Genomic DNA, 18,450 nt, shown 5'->3' on the forward strand with positions numbered 1-18,450 from the left:
GAATTAAAAAGTAATGTATTATTATTAATAATAATAATAATAATAATAATAATAATAATAACAAAAATAATAACAATAAATAATAATAATAATAATAAATAAAAATCAAATATTAGAATAAATAAAAAATATTAAAAAAGGTAATTATGATAATAAATAATAATAATAGATCAATAAAAAAGGTAAAAAATAATAGTTATTATAATAATAATAATAATAATAATAAATTAATTAATAAAATGAAAAAATTAGAATTATAATAAATAAAATATGCAAAAAGGTAATAATAATAATAGAAATAATGATAATAATGGTAATAGAATAAAAATAGTTATAAATAAATAACAATTACAATAATAATAATGATAATGGTAAGAACAATTTCAATAAAGTAAAAATAATTTAAAAAAATCAAAAGTGTGCCAAAATTTCCTTAAAATATAACTTTCATTAATTTAATAAATTTCCGAAATATCCAAAACATTTTAGAACATTTTACCTTTTTAAAAAAAAATTCAAAAATTTTGTAATTTTATAACTTTGCAAAATTTAAAAAAAAAATATCTTAATTACAAAATAGAATTTTTTTGTAATAAAAAAAAGAAAAGAAATTTAAAAAAAAATTATAATTTTCACTTTTTTTCAATTTTTATTTTTTTTTTGCAATAAATAAAAAATTTAGCGAATACTTGAATCCGATTTTATATAATTTGAAAATGTCTTTATAAAACACTGGATTCATTTTCTTCAGGGAAAATCTGAGAGCAGAGAAACAGGACTAACAGTCTAATGCGGATAATATCATTTTACTTGGTGAATATATAAATATGAAAGCATTAAAGATCCTCACTGAAGAGGAAAACATTATTATCATTTAATATTGTAAAGCAGACTTATTTATGAAGTGCATTCATTAGATCTGTTCCATCTGAAATATTAAGCTTTAGAGTAAAATCATCAGCAGCATCGTCTCGTTAACGGTCTGATTTCACAGCAGACGCTCTGATCTGTCAGAGGCAGCTGTTACAGACTGACCCTCTAATTACTGCTCACTGTTTCACTAATTGCTGTAACAGAAGCGTCTTTAATAACGTTAGTTCTGCCTGTGAAAGTCAAAGCCCGTCTATTGTCCAACCCCTCGTCTCATTGGTCAGAAGCTCCCTCTGTCATCAGGGGGAGGCGAGGAGCACAAACCGCCACTTAGACGCACGCTCACTCCTACAGGGAGTTCAGGGCGGGTAATTAACCCCACGGGCAGGTCTTTGGACTGAGGGGGACCTGCAGAGAGCTCACGTCAGCTCAGAGAGAGAGCACAGAGAGAGGTTCAGACTGAAGGAGCTAAAAGTCTCCTCTTCCTGCTCCTGATTTACCGTCAGGCAGCAGAAAACTTTACGTCTCCTGTAAAACTTTCCTGAAACATTTTGTCACTGCATTGTATCGGCCGTAAAATATACTGTCAGCACTTTCCCCCCTAACGACTCTCAGCTGGGGAAATGGGGCTTAAAACGGACAGCGTGATGTGAGAGCCTCCTCGTTCCTGCAGAAAATACCGCTCCTCACTTTCCGTTGATGCGTTTTTTTAATGCTGTTGGCAGCACAAATTAAACCGACCTCCATTATTCATGCGGTGTGGAGGCAGATCTCTGAAAAAACAGAGGATGAAACATCTGCACGGCTTTATTCTCTGCAAACAGACGAGGATCGCCTCTTTACAGCGCGGATAATAACGCAGAGCGGAGTGAACAGCAGCAGACTCTCATTTTACATCAATCCAGAGCTCTTACACTGAGCACAGGACACACACACACACACACACACACACACAGATACTGAACAGGTTGTTTTTCTAATAACGCTCCACAGGTACAGCTGTTACGCTAACGTCTTCCTCCTCTTCCTCCTCTTCCTCCTCTTCCTCCTCTTCCTCCTCTGCAGTGTAAGACTCTGTCCGAGGTGTGTGAGCACATCGTGTGTGTGTCATCAGATCCCCTGGTTTCTCAGTCGGCCCACCTGGAGCTGGTTCACCTCACCAACATCAAACCCTCTGAAGGCTTGGTAATGACGCAGAGTGTGTGTGTGTGTGTGTATGTGTGTGTGTGTGTGTGTGTGTGTGTGTGTGTGTGTGTGTGTGTGTGATGGGACCTTTTCTGAATCTATGTTGGTGGAATGTCTCATCAAAGTCTTCTTCAACTTAACGAGAAGGAGGTTTTTCTTTGGTTAAGTCACAAATCGACAAGAATGAAGTCAGAAAATTATGCCAATCCCAAAGTGGCACCTGCCATTGGCTCAGTGACACCTGCTAATTGCTAAGTGACACCTGTCAAAGGCTTTGTGAAATATTTGAATCTCTAAGTGAAACCTGCCATTTGCTCAATGAAACCTCAACCACCCAGTGACTCCTGCCATTTCCTCAGTGACATATGCCAATCACTCAGTCACACCTGTCAGTCACAAAGTTCCACCTGCCAATCGCTCAGTGACACATGCCGATAGCTTAGTGACACCTCTCAAAAGCTTGGCGACATATGCCCATCACTCATAGACGCATGCCAGTTACTCATTGAAAAATATCAACTGCTTAGTGACACCGGCAAGTTGCTAAGTGACACATGTCATTTGCAAAGTGGCACATGCCAATAGCTTAGTGACACTTGTCAAAAGCTTGGTGATACAAACAAATCTCTTGGTGAAACCTGCCATTTCCTTAATGAAACCTCAAACCACTCAGTGACATATGCCAACTGCTCAGTGACACCTGCCAACCACTCTACATCAGTGGAATGTCTAAATAAAGCCTTCTTCAACTTAATGAGATGGATGGGATTTTTTGTAAAGTCATAAATTAACAAGAATTAAGTCATAAAATGATGCCAATTTCTCAGTGACACCTGCCAATCCCAAAGTGGCATATACCAACCACGCGGTAAAACCAAACCAACTGCTCAGTGACACCTGCCAATTACTCAGTGACATGTTCCAATAGCTTAGTGACACCTGTCAAAAGCTTGGTGAAATATGCAAAACTCTTAAGTGAAACCTGCCAATTACTAGACAAACCCAGAATCACTCAGTGCCACATGCCAATTGCTCAGTGACATATGCCAATCACTCATTGGAACCTACTAACTGCTCAGTGGAACAAGCAAGTTGCTAAGCGACACTTGCCAATTGCGTTGTGATGCATGCCACTTGCTCAGTTACATATGCCAATAGCTTAGTGACACCTGTCAAAAGCTTGGTGATACATGCAAATCTCTATGTCAAAGCTGCTAATGGCTGAATGAAACCTACTAATCTTTCAGTGACACATGCCATTTGCTCAGTGACATGTGCCAATCTCTCCGTGACACATGCCAATGCATAATTGGAGACACTAAGCTCCCCATGGAGAAATAACTGAGTAAAACCTGCATCAACAACATCATAACTCTGAAACTTAAAGACATGACCCCGCTACAGCGTCCCTGGTGATCCGGCTCCATCAGGTGGTCTATGAGGGGTTCAGGGTACGGTGAGGGTCTGGACTGTGATGAGATGGACTGGAAGAGGAGGAAAACTTAAACACTGGAACTGAAAAAGGAGGAAAAGAGAAGGACAGATTTAGATTTGTTGTAGTAGCTCCATGATTGGTCGATGGAGGTTGAGGCTGAATCTGATTGGTTCAGACTTAGTTTAATGTTGTTTTGAATCAGGGATTAGTTCAGCTCTTTAAATGTCAGATATTTTTTAACATTTTAATACCTCCTGCTGAAACGAGTCGTGCGCTTTATTTCAGCTGCCAATAAAAACACTCTGCTCCTGATTTAACCTCTTCAAACTTTTAGGAAAGATGAGTTGAGAGTCTCAGGATGACATGCGCTCTTTAAAATCTCTGTCTGTTTTTTTCCATCAGGGAATGTACATCAAGTCGACTTACGACGGCCTTCATGTCATCACAGGAACCACTGAAGGGGTGAGCGGCGTTTCATGGCTGAGTTCATGTCATTTCAGAGATATAAAAACCTTTTTTTTTACCTTTTGTTTGTGACTTTCTGTAAATAAAATGAGACTATCTTTCAGAGTGAACTCAGGGATTCAGGACTCGCCTCAGACTCCACAGGGCCTCCTCCTGTGTCGTATTATAAAGCTCTGAAGCTCACTTTGTCGACAGCTTGGCCGTGCGGGCGTCCGCGGGTCAATAAACTCAGATCAATTAATCCCCGTCTTGTTTTCTCTCTGTGTCTGTGAAGTCTCCGGCTGACCGCTGTAAGAAGATCCACGCAGGGGATGAAGTGATCCAGGTCAATCATCAGACTGTGGTGGGTCCCTTTCTTTCCTCTGCGTGACCTGGATACACACGTGTTCACCCTCATACAAACTGAGGCCACCTCAGAAAACCTCGCAAAATGTAAATTTGTGCAATTGGATTTTGTGAAGGTTTAAGTGGAGTTTCAAAATGCAAAAAGAAGAAACAAGAGTGAGGAAAAAACATAAACAGAGTCAGCAGCTTATTGAAAACAACAGTTAAAGGTAAAGAGTCTGTTCATCAGCTGATCCAAAGTTTCAGAGCTCAGCCTTTAAAAGAGAAAATCTGCTCTAAAACGTGGATCATAGTGACTTCCTGTGACTTCCTGTCAGGTTTTCACTCTGTCATCACCTCCTGGTGGCAAAGGCTAAAAAGTTTTCTCTTATCATCAAGCCGCCTGCAGCCCAAAAACCAACAGACGCCATCTGAGAGAAGAGCTTTAAGAAGAAAACACGTCTTCAAAGACCCCGCCTCCTTCAACGCCACAAACTCGCCGTTTGGACTTTTTCAGAAAGCAGCAAACATGGGACACTAAAAGGTGAAGAAAGTTTGATTCTCTGAGGAGAAAAACCTGAACCGTGACGTCCTGATGGCTTCAGTGTTACTGACATGACCAGGAGATCCCACTGGAGATGTTTCGAGAGTTTCAAACTCAAGTATCATTTCAAATGTTAAGACATTTTTTTTTGATTTTTGCAATTTAAAAAAAATAAATTTTACACAATTTAAGATTTCATTCTTTCAATGTTATAAATTTTTAAATTTATTTTTTAAATTATTTTAATGTTTTTAAATTTCAATATTTTTGTGATTTTTACAAATTATAATATATTTTTGCATATTTTTTAAATGTGAATTTTTGTTATTTTTAATTATTTATTACATTTTATTTTTTGCAAATTTTTGCCAAAAAAGAGGTTTCACACATTTTTGGTAATTTTTGGATTTTTTGAAATTTGAATATCATTTTCAAAAAATCCAAAAATTTTAAAAAAATTTGTCTAAAAAAATAAAATAGATACATTTTAATTTTTTTGTGATTTTTGCAAACTTTTGATATTTATTTTTTTGTTATCTTTAATTATTTATTGCATTTTACTTTTTTTGCAAATTTTTGAGGATTCTTTTATTTTTAAAAATTTAAGCAAAAAAAGAGATTGCACTTTTAAAAAAATTGGGGGTATTTTTGAAATTTGTATAAGATATTGAAATTTTTCTAATTTTTGATTTTTTTTTTTAGGATGAATTATGTTTACATTTCCAATTTTTTGAGAATTTTTTAAAAACTTTTGATATTTTATTTTTTGTCATCTTTGATTATTCATTACATTTTTTTATTTGCAAATTTTTGAGATTTCTTTCATTTTTGGAAATTTTGGATATCTTTAAAATTTAAGTAAAATTTGAAATTCTTTTTTTTTCCCTTTTTGCAAATTCAAAAAAAATTATAAAATATATGCAAATTTATTAGAAATAAAAAAACCTAAGACATGTTGTTCACACAGCCTCCTGGAAACACTCGTATCAAACAGGAAGAGATCAACAGAAACGGAGGAGCTCCTTATCTCTGAGTCCTTTTTTTACACTCTTAGGTTTCTGTTTTTTTTCTGAGCTGTGGTCTCAAACTTTAAATCAGCTGATGGACAGACTCTTCACCTCTAACTGTTGTTGGAGATAAATTCCTTCTTGGCCTCTCTTCACCAGGTGTTGGAGCGAGCGGCACATGTTCAATTAGTGTAATCACATCCTCCATCCTCCTCCTGCATCATGGTCTGATCTCAGGGTGATTTGGTTAATGCCATCCAGATAATTAATTGTGTTTGGCTTTAATTAGAGGCGTCCTCCTCGGAGGCTCAGACAGAGAAACAGACTCAGGACAGATCTCTGAACCAACGCGGCGCTGCCTCCTCTAGTGTCTCCAACACTTTATGATAAGAAACATTTGTTTTCAAATTGAGAACAGGTTACATCACATGAAAGCTCTATAGATAGACTCTCCACCTCCACACACACTTTCCACACACACACACACACACTCACACACACACACTCACACACACACACTCACACTCACACACAGGGCAGCTCTAATCACGATTCCCAGCGTCTGTTTTTGTGTGCTCCATGTTCCAGATGAAAACAGTCATCATCTTTGACCTTCTGTGCTCACAGGTGGGCTGGCAGTTACGTAACCTGGTCGGCTCGCTGCGGGCCGATAAAGGCGTCGTGTCCCTGACCCTGAAGAAGCGTCCACAGAGCACGCTCAGCTCCGCCCCTGCGCTGCTGAAGAACATGCGCTGGAAACCCCTCGCACTGCAGGTGGGCGCGGCTCTACCTTTTATAGACTTTATTAAAGCGGCGCGCTGGCCCACATAATTCCCCACGGCGTTCCCGCTCTCCCTGCACGGCTGCAGCCAAAGCGTGTAATTAGGTCAGGTTACCGCGGCGGCAGGGTTTGTGTTTGCCGGCTGAAACGCTCTGGAGGGAACGGGGACGGGGGAAATTGATGACACCCTCCACCCACGTCCCCACGGCGCCACGAATTATGAAATGTGCCTCTCTAATTAGCTCTGATTATCTGCACAAACAGCAGGAAGACAAAGGAAAACCGTTTTTCTCTGCTCGCCGTCCCCGCAGTCATCGCTCATTCAGCAGCGTTCGTCTCGTCTCACCTCACGAACGTCTGCTTTTAGCTCTTTCAGCGCTTTGAGTTGAGCTGATCCTCTTTTGCAGCCCACCAGGAGTCCAGGCAGCAGCTCGGCCACCCCCTCGGGAACGCCGACCAAAAGCTCCGCCCTGCAGGACCTGCACATCCCGCCGCCGCCCGCCGAGCCATACACGCCCAGGTCGACCCCGCCTCCTTTAACCAGCTGTTAACAGTAAAGTGACACCATGCTCACGCAGTAACGCCCTGCTTCTCTCTCCCACAGAGAGGACCCTGGAGCTCTGTCCGGAGACGAGGCGTCACGTAACCACGGCGGCATCAGCATCGCCAAACGCTCTGAGTCACCAAACTCATTCCTGGATCAAGAGTCTCGCCGGCGAGAGGACGAGGAGCCCGTTTACTGCACCACGCCGACTTATGGTACGCTCCTCAGGAACAATCAGGGAGCAGGAGTCCATCTGTTCGCCGCGGGCGCCGCATCACAAAGTTTGGAGGGGAGGGAGGGGTGAGGAGGCGAGGAGGCGAGGAGGCGAGGAGGCGAGGAGGCACTCAGCTCACAGCCAGGAGGAGAAATCAGGAGTTTAGAGGAGAAAGAATCTGAAATGTGACTCTGAGAGGAAAAACACGAACACAGAGCGACCAACAATTCAGGAAACATGATCAGATAGGAGACAAGGAGGGAGGGAAGGAGACAGTTTAAGGGATGACAGAGTGAATTATGAGAAGGTGATAGTAAAGGTAAAAAAAAAGGGGTGAAGAAAAGAAAGCCCTGAAGATGAATGGATGAGGGTACAAGGGACATCAAGAGAGATGAAAGGATGAAGGTGAAGGTTAATCAAAGGTCAAATGATGAAAGGATGAGGGCAGAAGTTGAGGTATTATGAGATGAGGGTAAGAGTGAAGGATGAAGGGATGAGGGTAAGAGTGACGGATGAAGGGATGAGGGTAAGAGTGAAGGATGAAGGGATGAGGGTAAGAGTGACGGATGAAGGGATGAGGGTAAGAGTGAGGGATGAAGGGATGAGGGTAAGAGTGACGGATGAAGGGATGAGGGTAAGAGTGACGGATGAAGGGATGAGGGTAAGAGTGAAGGATGAAGGGATGAGGGTAAGAGTGACGGATGAAGAGATGAGGGTAAGAGTGACGGATGAAGGGATGAGGGTAATAGTGACAGATGAAGGGATGAGGGTAAGAGTGACGGATGAAGGGATGAGGGTAAGAGTGACGGATGAAGGGATTAGGGTAATAGTGACAGATGAAGGGATGAGGGTAAGAGTGACAGATGAAGGGATGAGGGTAAGAGTGACGGATGAAGAGATGAGGGTAAGAGTGACGGATGAAGGGATGAGGGTAATAGTGACAGATGAAGGGATGAGGGTAAGAGTGACGGATGAAGGGATGAGGGTAAGAGTGACGGATGAAGGGATGAGGGTAAGAGTGACGGATGAAGGGATGAAAGTTGGAGTGACGGATGAAGGGATGAAGGTTGGAGTGATGGATGAAGGGATGAGGGTAAGAGTGACGGATGAAGGGATGAGGGTAAGAGTGACGGATGAAGGGATGAAGGTTGGAGTGACGGATGAAGGGATGAGGGTTGGAGTGACGGATGAAGGGATGAGGTTAAGAGTGAAGGATGAAGGGATGAGGGTTGGAGCGAGGGGTAAAAGAAAGAGGGTTCAAACAAGGGATGAATGGATGACTGATATAAAGGGAGATGAAAGGATGAGAGTTAGGTTGTGAGATGAAGGGATGAGAGGATGACTAATGGAGTGAGGAATAAATGAAAGAGGGTTAGAGTGAGGGATGAAGGGCTGATTGACATAGAGGGAGATGAAAGGATTTGGGTCAGAATGAGAGATAAAAGGAGGATGAATGGTTGATGATAGGATGAAGGGATGAGACTGAAGTTTGAGCGATGGAGGAGTGAATTTTATCCAGGAGTTGAGAGATGCTTAGAGAGGAGGAGGATGATGGGTTAGGGTGAAGGGGTGAGTCAAGAGGAAGATTAAGGATGAAGAGAATAACTGATGGATGAGAGGATGAGGAGGTCAAAGGTGAAAGGAACGAACAATGAAATGTGATTCAAACTTTATCTTGAGTTTAATAAACTGTGTGTGTGTGTGTGTGTGTGTGTGTGTGTGTGTGTGTGTGTGTGTGTGTGTGTGTGTGTGTGTGTGTTGTAGGCAGGCTCAGGCCCATCTCGATGCCCGTGGAGTGCAGCTGGGTGGGCGACTACGAGGATCCAGCCAAGCTGAACAGAGAGAGAAGCAGAGGTGAGCGCGCCACATATGTGTGTGTGAGTGTGTGTGTGTGTGTGTGTGTGTGTGTGTGTGTGTGTGTGTGTGTGTGAGTGTGTGTGTGTGTGTGTGTGTGTGTGTGTGTTTTCCCATAGAGCCTGTTACACTCGGTGAGATGTTCCCCTGTCTTTGAATCACCCAGAGATCAGAGTGTGTGTGAGCAGATCAATGCTGGTCCGTCTCCTCGTCTGATTCTCCCTCTGATTAGCATCACAGAGGGGGGGGGAGGAAGAGGAGGAGGAGGAGGGGGTGAAAGGGAGGAGGAGGAGGAGAAGGAGGGAGGAGAGGAGGCAGAAGCTAGAAAAAAAGAAACGCTATTCTCCCTGACCTCCACCTGAATCACTCACACAGTTGCCATGGTGACGCTGACAGCAGCTCTTCTCGGTGTCTCATTCTCCTCCGGCCGCTGCCTAGCAACCAGGGGAGGACAGGGGGGAGGGAGGGAGGGGGGAGGGAGGTGAGGAAGTTAAAAACGATGGAGGAGACTCAGAGTGTGTGAACCTGAACGGCTCAATAAGCACTCCATCATACAGATGCTGTACACACACACACACACACACACACACACACACACGCTGCTCCTTTTTCTCAGATTATTCTCTGGGTGTTTCTCTTGTTTGTGTGAGCGGGGTGAGGAGGCATCCAGGGAGGAATAAGGAGAGGAGCAGAGGTTTGCCTGGCTGCTCTCTGAAAGACGAGCTGCTCCAGCGTCAGGGAGGTTAAACTCCACCCTGAACACACACTCACACACTCACACACACACACACACTCACACACACACACACTCAGGTTTAGACCAGACCCATAGGGCCCAAAGTATTTATCAACAGTTAGGTAGAGCTACGCTTTGAAACCTGACAACAAGCTAACTGTCAGTTTGTAGCTCATCTACCAGCTCCAACCTCACCAAGCAGAGCTAACGTAACCCAATGTCGTTTCATTGGCTGTTCACAGAAGCAACTCTGATGCGTTACGTGGGACTGACCAGCATGGACGAGAGGCCCGGCTCTGACGACTACTCCTCCCACACGGCTCGGCCGGGGAAACGGACCAATGACACGGCCAAAAGAGCCAAGAGGCGGAGCCATCACAGCCAAAGCCCCTCACACTACATGCTCCAGGCCAATCAGAGAGAGTCTCCGCCAAGAGACCCCGCCTCCATTTATCATGTGAGTCTTACAATTTATCAATACTTCCCAACAACAACCTTTATATTAATGTGAGTGCTTATGGTATTTATGCTAAGCTAAGTAGCTATTGGCTTTTGGTTTGCCCTCACAGCAGGGTCTGCAACCTTTACTTTCATAGGAGCCACAAAATCGACTTTATCCTCACAACAAAAAATAAAGACCAAAATAATTTTTACACAAATTTGAAAACAAGTGAATAATTACAAAACAAGAAGTTGTTTTGGAATAAATGGAACTGTATGTGATCTCTTTTTTTCCTTTTTTTTCTCCTTTTTTGAAATAAGCATAGAACAATTAATTTGCAAAAAAAAAATTAAAAAAAATCAACAAAATTATGAAAAAAATTTAACAAAAATAAAAAAAAAATAATTTCAAAAATTAAAAAAAAAAAAGAAAGAAATCTGACAAAATTTTCTAAAATTGCAAAATTTGCTGAAATCTAAAAAATGCTAAATTTTTAAAATTTAAAAAATTTCCAAAAAGTATCGCAATATTTCAAAATTCAAAATTTGGCTTTTGTGTTATTCCAAAGTTTGAAAAAAAAAAGTAAGTTTTGAAATTTCCAAAAATGTCCCTAAAAATATTTTTTTAATACATTTATAAAAATTTTAAATTGTGAAATATTATTTGAAATTTGTAACATTTATTGATAATATTGCCTAACTTATAATTTTTTGTTTTTTACTAATGTCTTGCCATGTCATGTCTTAAATCATCAATATAGTGTGTCTAAAAAGTAAAACTTCTCAATTTCAATAATATTTTTTTAAAGCTACAAGGAGCCACTGCAAAGGAGTCAAAGGGCCACATGAGGCTCCAGAGCCGCAGGTTGAGCACCCTTGCGTTACCGACCTGAGGATGATCGTAATGACAGTTTATTGTTGTTGCAGCTGTGACAGGTGTAGTTTTTCCTCTTCGCTGTCCCTCTCTGAGTTTATCAGATAAAATGAGGAAGAGTTTATAAAAAAAAGTGAAGTGTCGTTCCAGAAACATCACAAACACCCAGTGAAGGGTTTGATTGACAGGAGAAGTGCAGAGCAGGAGTTATGCAACCCTTAAAGAGACGGAGGAAAGAGGGGTGTTAGATCCTGATGTGTGAAAAACAATAACTCGGTCTACCTGAAGTTGCAGGTGGTGGCTGCAGGATTTCATTACCTGGTTGCATAATGTTGATCAAAGATCTTATGAAATGTCCGCGGCCTCCTGACAGCGAGGAGTCGGATGAAGACGCCTCCTCTCTGGTTTGTTTGGAGACTCAGAGATTTCAGCACTTGAGCTTTACCCTCAGATAAAAAGTCGGTGAGCTGGAGTGTGATCCCGGGGAGCGCTGACTCCTTATTACCCCTCTGTCACTTCCATGACATCTTTCTACCCCGGCCTGTCCGTCTGCGCTCACGTCCAGACACTCCATTTGCCCGGCGGTGACCTTATACGTCCTGACAGCGTCTCTTTGCAAATTAAATGTGAGTGTGTGTTTACAGCGAGCGCGGCTGCTGCGTCGGCAGATGGCGTGTCAGTGGGTGTGGGCGGTCCCATGTCATCTGTCTTGCTGAGCGTGGGGATGCGAGTGGCCCAGCTCCAGGCTGTGACACGTGATATAACGGTGACATCAGAGCTGGTGCGTGGCTCGGGCTGACCCGTGCAGAGAGGTCACATCTCCGAGCGGAGAGTCTCAGTTCAGAGGGAGCGTGCGGCGAAGGAAGCAGAGCATCAACACACACTCTTCACTGAGTCAAATACCAAACAACACACAGATACACACACTCAGACAGTCAGGGGAGCTCGGTTAACTGGACTTACAGGACGGGGAGCAGCTGGAGAGACTCTAAACTCACAGATTACAGATGTGGCAGCAAACAGGAAGAGAATGTGTGCTATAAAAACAAATTAAAAATTTTTTTTTTAAAAATTTCAAAAATTTGCAAAAATGTCAAATATTTTCAAAAAATTAAAAAAATTGTAAATTTTTTAAAAGGTTGCAGAAATAAAAAAGAAATTTAAAAAAATTGCAAAAAATTTTCAAGACTTTGCTAAAATTGCAAAAATTGGCTTAAATAATTGAAAAAATCATCAATTTTCCATATGCACAAAATTTCAAAATTTTGCACTTTTTTTCAATTTTAAAGTTTATAAAAAAATTCAATTTTTTTAATTCCAAATATTTGCAAAAAAATATTTTGTATACATTAACGAAATTTTAAAATTTTGCAATATTATTTAAGATGTATAACACTTATTGATAATATTGTTCAACTTGTCATTTTTTGTTTTTTGCTCATGTCTTGCCATGTCATATCTTAAAACGTCAATACCCCCTGGAGGAAAAATAAAAAAAATATATTTCAATGACATTTTTTTACAGCTAGAAGGAGCCACTGCAAAGGAGTCAAAGAGCTGTATATTTACAGACCTGAGTGATATGGCTAAAAACATGCTACTTCCTGCCTTAGCTGTTCCACAATAAATATATAAATCAACAGTTTGGGGCTTTTATTTTGAAAACAAACATCTGCTTGTTTTAGGATCAGGGTTTGGAGACAGAGAAAGATCCGTACTTTCAGGTCTGTCAGGTGTAGTTATAACTTTGGCGTCCACTGTAAATATAAAAGATGCTACTGAACGTTGTGTTTAAGGATGGAAACCTATTTCCTGTTAAGAATCGATTAGAAACGGATCAATCCAGCAACATCATTAGCCTCTATGCTAACGACTCCCTTATTGGTTATTTACGTTATACCAGAGCATGTTGTACATCTCCTATTGGACCAAAAAAGAAATAAAAAACATAGTGCTAGCTTGATGCTAGCATACATGGGAAATTGCATTGATATGCTAGCTGTTAGCATATATTGATATAACTTCAGTTTAACAACAGAATTTTATCTTTCATCACAGAACCATGTCACATTTTTTTCCCCCAATATTTTTATTGAAGTTTTTTAACATACAAGATACATATAATAACAGATAAACAGTTCCAGACCATGAGACAAACCCACACATACACACAAACACACAGTGACAAGTTACACAATCGCTCCTACACACTTAACTTGCACACATTTTATACGTAAAAATAATAATGAAATTAAATTATGGTTATGATAATAAGAAAATAAATTTACTATTTCTGTTCAATCCAAGCCTATAGAGAAACATGTCACAGTTACTCTCTGTCAACAGCACTGAAATCTCTGAATGTCAAAAAAGAAAAAGTTGCGTGCAGGCTCATGGTTGACTTCAGTATTACTTTGGCAAGGTTCCAAACGACTCAAATTATTGCTGTAACCACTCAGAGACACTAGATGGCCTACTTCAATTGATGGTATATAACAAAGCAGTACATAAACATCACAGGACGTGAGATTTTTAATCATTTTTATTTATTTACATTCAGAGACATCCAGATAAAGGGACCAATTTCATATTTATTTACTTTTTACTTTATTTGTTCTATATTTAAACCAGTGAGTCGACGAGTGGTGAGGAAAGTGTGATGAAATGCCAAAAGAGCTTCACTTTGTCTTTGTTTTGTTAAACTTTTAAACGTCTGTAGTAGTTTTGACCCTCCCCTAAGAAGTGAGTCATCTTCAAACAGTGTGGCACAGTAAATGGTCTCTAACATCGTGGTTCAGACCCTCAGACCCTTAGACCCTCATTCTCAGACCTTGAAAACTTCCCTTTTTAATCTTTGTCCTTCATGTTTTCATGTTTTCCTCGCTAATATTTCTGCTAACCCCAGAAACGCCATGAGCTGTTTCCCTCTGTTGTTGAGGAGTCCCGTTGAGCTGCCGCCCCCCCGCCCGTCCCTGTGTTCTATGTTTAGAGGTGTTAAAGGTGCTGAAGTCCTCCACGAGGTCGACTTTCCGCCCCCTCGCGTGTGTTTGTGTTTGTGTGTGTGTTTGTGTTTGTGTGTGTGTGAAAACGAGATAATGAGAGGTGGACAGTTTCCCTCTTTATCTCTGCTCCTTCTGTGCGCCTCCTCTAAGATCTGTCATCATCCATTTCCCAGGATGCTTTGCAGCAAACAAAGGCCACTGATTCATCCTGACAGCTTGCTCTCCTTCCCTCCTCCTCCTCTTTCTCTCCTCCTCTCTTCTCCTTCCTGTCCTGCTCTCAGACGTACCAGCAGTCCACCTCCCTGACGTCCAAGACCAGGAAGAAGAATAAAGGTAAGCAGAGACGCCACCTGTTCGGTTTCCGTCCTCACACCTGGAGCGGAGCAGGAGCCTCCGTCACACTCCGGTTGGGCCGATGGGCTCAGTGGGTCCAGCAGCTGCTGCTGCCGTTAAACTAACGACCGGTTCAGACTTTATTTGACGGATCTGCAACTTTCTCTTAATTCCCTTAAAAGTTTGGCTCCAGTTAAAGCACAGAGCAGACCAAACAGCGCCCCCTGTGAACAAAGCGGGAGATGAAAATGTGTGTGTCAGTGTGTTTATTTCACCCCTGCTGAATAATACATGCTGCTTACTTCACAGACAAGACAAATTTTCAAATTTTCTGGTCCAATTTGCAACATCTTCAAGTGTGTGTGTGTGTGTGTGTGTGTGTGTGTGTGTGTGTGTGTGTGTGTGTGTGTGTGTGTGTGTGTGTTATTACATGATAGCTTCACAAAATAATTGCCAATTTTCCGCTGAATGTCAGAACAGTCTCCTCTGGTTCGTCGCTCGGTGGTGAAGCTCTGACAGCCTCATGATGTAACAATAAGCAAACACTCGTTTTAGGAGACGGGAACTTCTGTTTTTCATCTCTGTGCTGAAAATAAATCACATTTTATTTCCATTTATTTAACTTCTCTTTGTTTGCTTAATTTCTGTTGAATATCATAAACATATAAGAATATAAAAACCCATGAAATGCTCCACGAAACACTTTTTCACAAGTGTCTCTGAACTCCCAGCCTTAAAAACATCCAAATTAAAACTGATTTACATCGATAGAGACAAGGAGAAGTAGGAAATGAGTGAAATGTTTGACTATGGACATGATGTCACAATAAGATATGACAGGATATAAAACATCACGATACAATACATCACTGTGTAATACAGTAAACCACTAAAGGATATGATACAGTACAGTAGGACACAGAAGTAACAATAGAGAATGTCAGACGACAATTTGTCAGGTCAAAATGTAAAATTCAATAAGCCCACATCACAATAAAATGTGATATAAAACATGAGAAATATCACAAAACAATATCTCACAATATGACATGCCAGGATGTGATACAGTACTATACAAATCATCATAATACAGTATTTCAGCAGGTGATACAGTATTCCAAAATCCCTGATAAGATACCATACTATACAATGTGACTGACTGAAATGATTTTATATGAAACATCACAATATGATACACTGTGTCATACTACAAAAAAATGTCACAACATGATACAATTTGTCATATTGTGTTATGGTATGATACAATAAGTCACAATAAAATGTCACAACACAAAAAACACATGATATAATGTTATATAATGATTCGCTATATCACAACATGATACATCAAAATATGATATAATGTGTCATAACATAATAATGTGATACAACAATACTATATGTCAGAAAACAATTTTTCATATTGTGTTGTGATATGATACATTAGGTCACAATAAAATGTTAAAATACAAAATGTCGTAATATGATCTAATGTCATATAATGGTTCTATATATTACAATATATCACAATAGGAATCAATATGTCATAATAGAATGTTGTCATATAATATAACAATACCATATGTCACAAAACAATTTGTCACAATACAAAATAATATATAAAATACAACACGTCACAAAGTGTATCATAATACAATGTCACAGTATGATATGTTACTGTTTATTACACTACAATGTCACAATACTATACAATGTGGCAAAATAAAATATTTAAATGTATATCACAATACCATTTGTCAGGGTATGATACAACACTTCATATTACACTGTGCTACAATACGTCACAATACAGTTTATCAAAATATGATAAAATTTGTCATATTGTTGTGATATGATACTGTATGTCACAATAAAATGTAAAAAAAAAAATGATACAATGCCATACAATGATAAAATTTATTACAACATGATATATCACAATATGACACAATGTGTCATAACACAATGTCATGATATAAAACAATATGTCAAAATAGAACCTCATTATATGATATTACAATAATATGTCACAAGAAAAATTGTCACAATTCAATATATGACATTGGTCATACAATATGTCAAAATATGATGTTTAAGTTCAGTGTCACAATAAAGTGCTATGTGTCATCATAAAATACATTTTAACAATAAATATATATCAAAATACAATTTGTGTCATATATGATACACTGTTTCATGATAAATTGTCATGGTATGGTATAGCTGTACTATATGTCACAAAACAATTTCTCACTTTATATCATACTGTTGAGATATGATACTGTATGTCACAATAAAATGTCACAAAAGATATAATGCCATATAGTGATTCAACATATTACAACATGATATATCACAATATGATACAATGTGCCACAAAACAATGTTATCATATGATACAGTATGTCAAAATAGAACCTCATTATATGTTTTAACAATAACATGTCACAAAAATGATCACAATACAATATACATCATATTATCATACAATATGACAAAATATGATGTCATAATACATTTTCACAATAAAATGTGTAAATATATATCACAACACAATTTGTGTCATATATAACACACTGTGTCATAATAGAATGTCATGGTATGGTATTGCTGTACTGTATGTCCTAAAACAGTTTGTCACATTATGATATGTTACTATATATATCAGAATACATTTTGTCACAATAAAGTACAAAGTGTAATAATACAATACAATTTCACAATGAAATGTGTAAATGTTATTTGTCACATTATGATACAGTGTCACAATACAAAACGGTGTGTCCTGATATGATACAATGTATCTCAGTATGATGTGTCTGTATTTGATATTTCACCATAGGGTATGATGAAATAAATTAAGATATTGTAGGAGTCTTCACTTAATTATCTGTTATGACAAAATATGTCTCAATATATCATGATACAGTACGTCATGATGTGATTCTTCACAATACGAATGACATTTATTACAAAATCATGCTCTGTCTCAGTATGTATAATATCAATATAATATATCAATATTCTGATATATCATGATACCACACAATACATACCTATTTGATATCATACGTCTCCAAAAGATATGATTTGATACTTCAGTTTGTTATGTCCCAATATGTTACATACACTGTGCCTCATCCTGTCACGATACACCACAACGCTGCTCTAAAAGACAAACAACAAGAGGTAAGAGTTCATACAACCACACAAACAACCCCCTCTTCCTAAAACAGTCTAAACAGGAGCTCGTAAATCACACCCCCAGTTTATTCCATCCGCCTAAATATGTATAAATAAAACATAAGAGACCACGGAGATCAATGTGCCACAAGATGAGAAATCAATCCTACGAGAGGAGTCAGATGATGATCTGCTGGGACAGAACGACTGCACACACACACTCTTTTATTTTCCCATTAAGAGCAGAGAGTGCTGTATCTGCATTTTCACACGTCATGGTTTGGAGCGGTCTGGACTGGACTCTGCAGGCCGTGCATCTGTTTCTGTAGAATCTGCATGAAGAGAAAAAATGATGAAATCTGCAGAATTAGCATTTCTCTGTCGCTGTGAGGATAAAGTACACATGGAGGGATCACATGTCTCTGCAGAGCTTTAATGTGAAGGGTTTTCATACAGATCAATGCAGTTTATGACACTGTTTTTATTTCATCAGAAAAAACAGATTTCAGCACATAAACAGAATCTTCGTCGTCCTCGGTATCACTTTCTTCGCCTCTTTGACCAAATCTATTTTCTCCTTTTCACCACATTAACGAGGATCAACATGTTGGAAGAGATTTAGTGTATTTTTTTCCCGACAGGCCTTTCACTTGTTTCA

The 18,450-nt window shown here is 39.4% G+C and overlaps 1 protein-coding gene across 2 annotated transcripts in view; it reads left to right on the forward strand.

Annotated features, from left to right (window-relative positions):
- cnksr2a (connector enhancer of kinase suppressor of Ras 2a) overlaps positions 1-18,450 on the forward strand; it is a 90,447-nt gene that overhangs the window by 37,403 nt on the left and 34,594 nt on the right. For both annotated transcript variants that reach the window (XM_074693470.1, XM_074693469.1), the window contains exons 6-14: positions 1,936-2,055; positions 3,893-3,952; positions 4,230-4,298; positions 6,458-6,604; positions 7,019-7,131; positions 7,216-7,370; positions 9,134-9,223; positions 10,202-10,416; positions 14,558-14,609. In XM_074693470.1, coding sequence (XP_074549571.1) covers positions 1,936-2,055; positions 3,893-3,952; positions 4,230-4,298; positions 6,458-6,604; positions 7,019-7,131; positions 7,216-7,370; positions 9,134-9,223; positions 10,202-10,416; positions 14,558-14,609 — 1,021 coding nt within the window. The remainder of the gene's footprint in view (positions 1-1,935; positions 2,056-3,892; positions 3,953-4,229; positions 4,299-6,457; positions 6,605-7,018; positions 7,132-7,215; positions 7,371-9,133; positions 9,224-10,201; positions 10,417-14,557; positions 14,610-18,450) is intronic.

Source organism: Halichoeres trimaculatus, unplaced genomic scaffold, assembly GCF_033239565.1.
Source record: "Halichoeres trimaculatus isolate MK-OKI-2021-1 unplaced genomic scaffold, fHalTri1.1 fHalTri1_scaffold_18, whole genome shotgun sequence".
NCBI classification, from domain to species: Eukaryota; Metazoa; Chordata; class Actinopteri; order Labriformes; family Labridae; genus Halichoeres; species Halichoeres trimaculatus.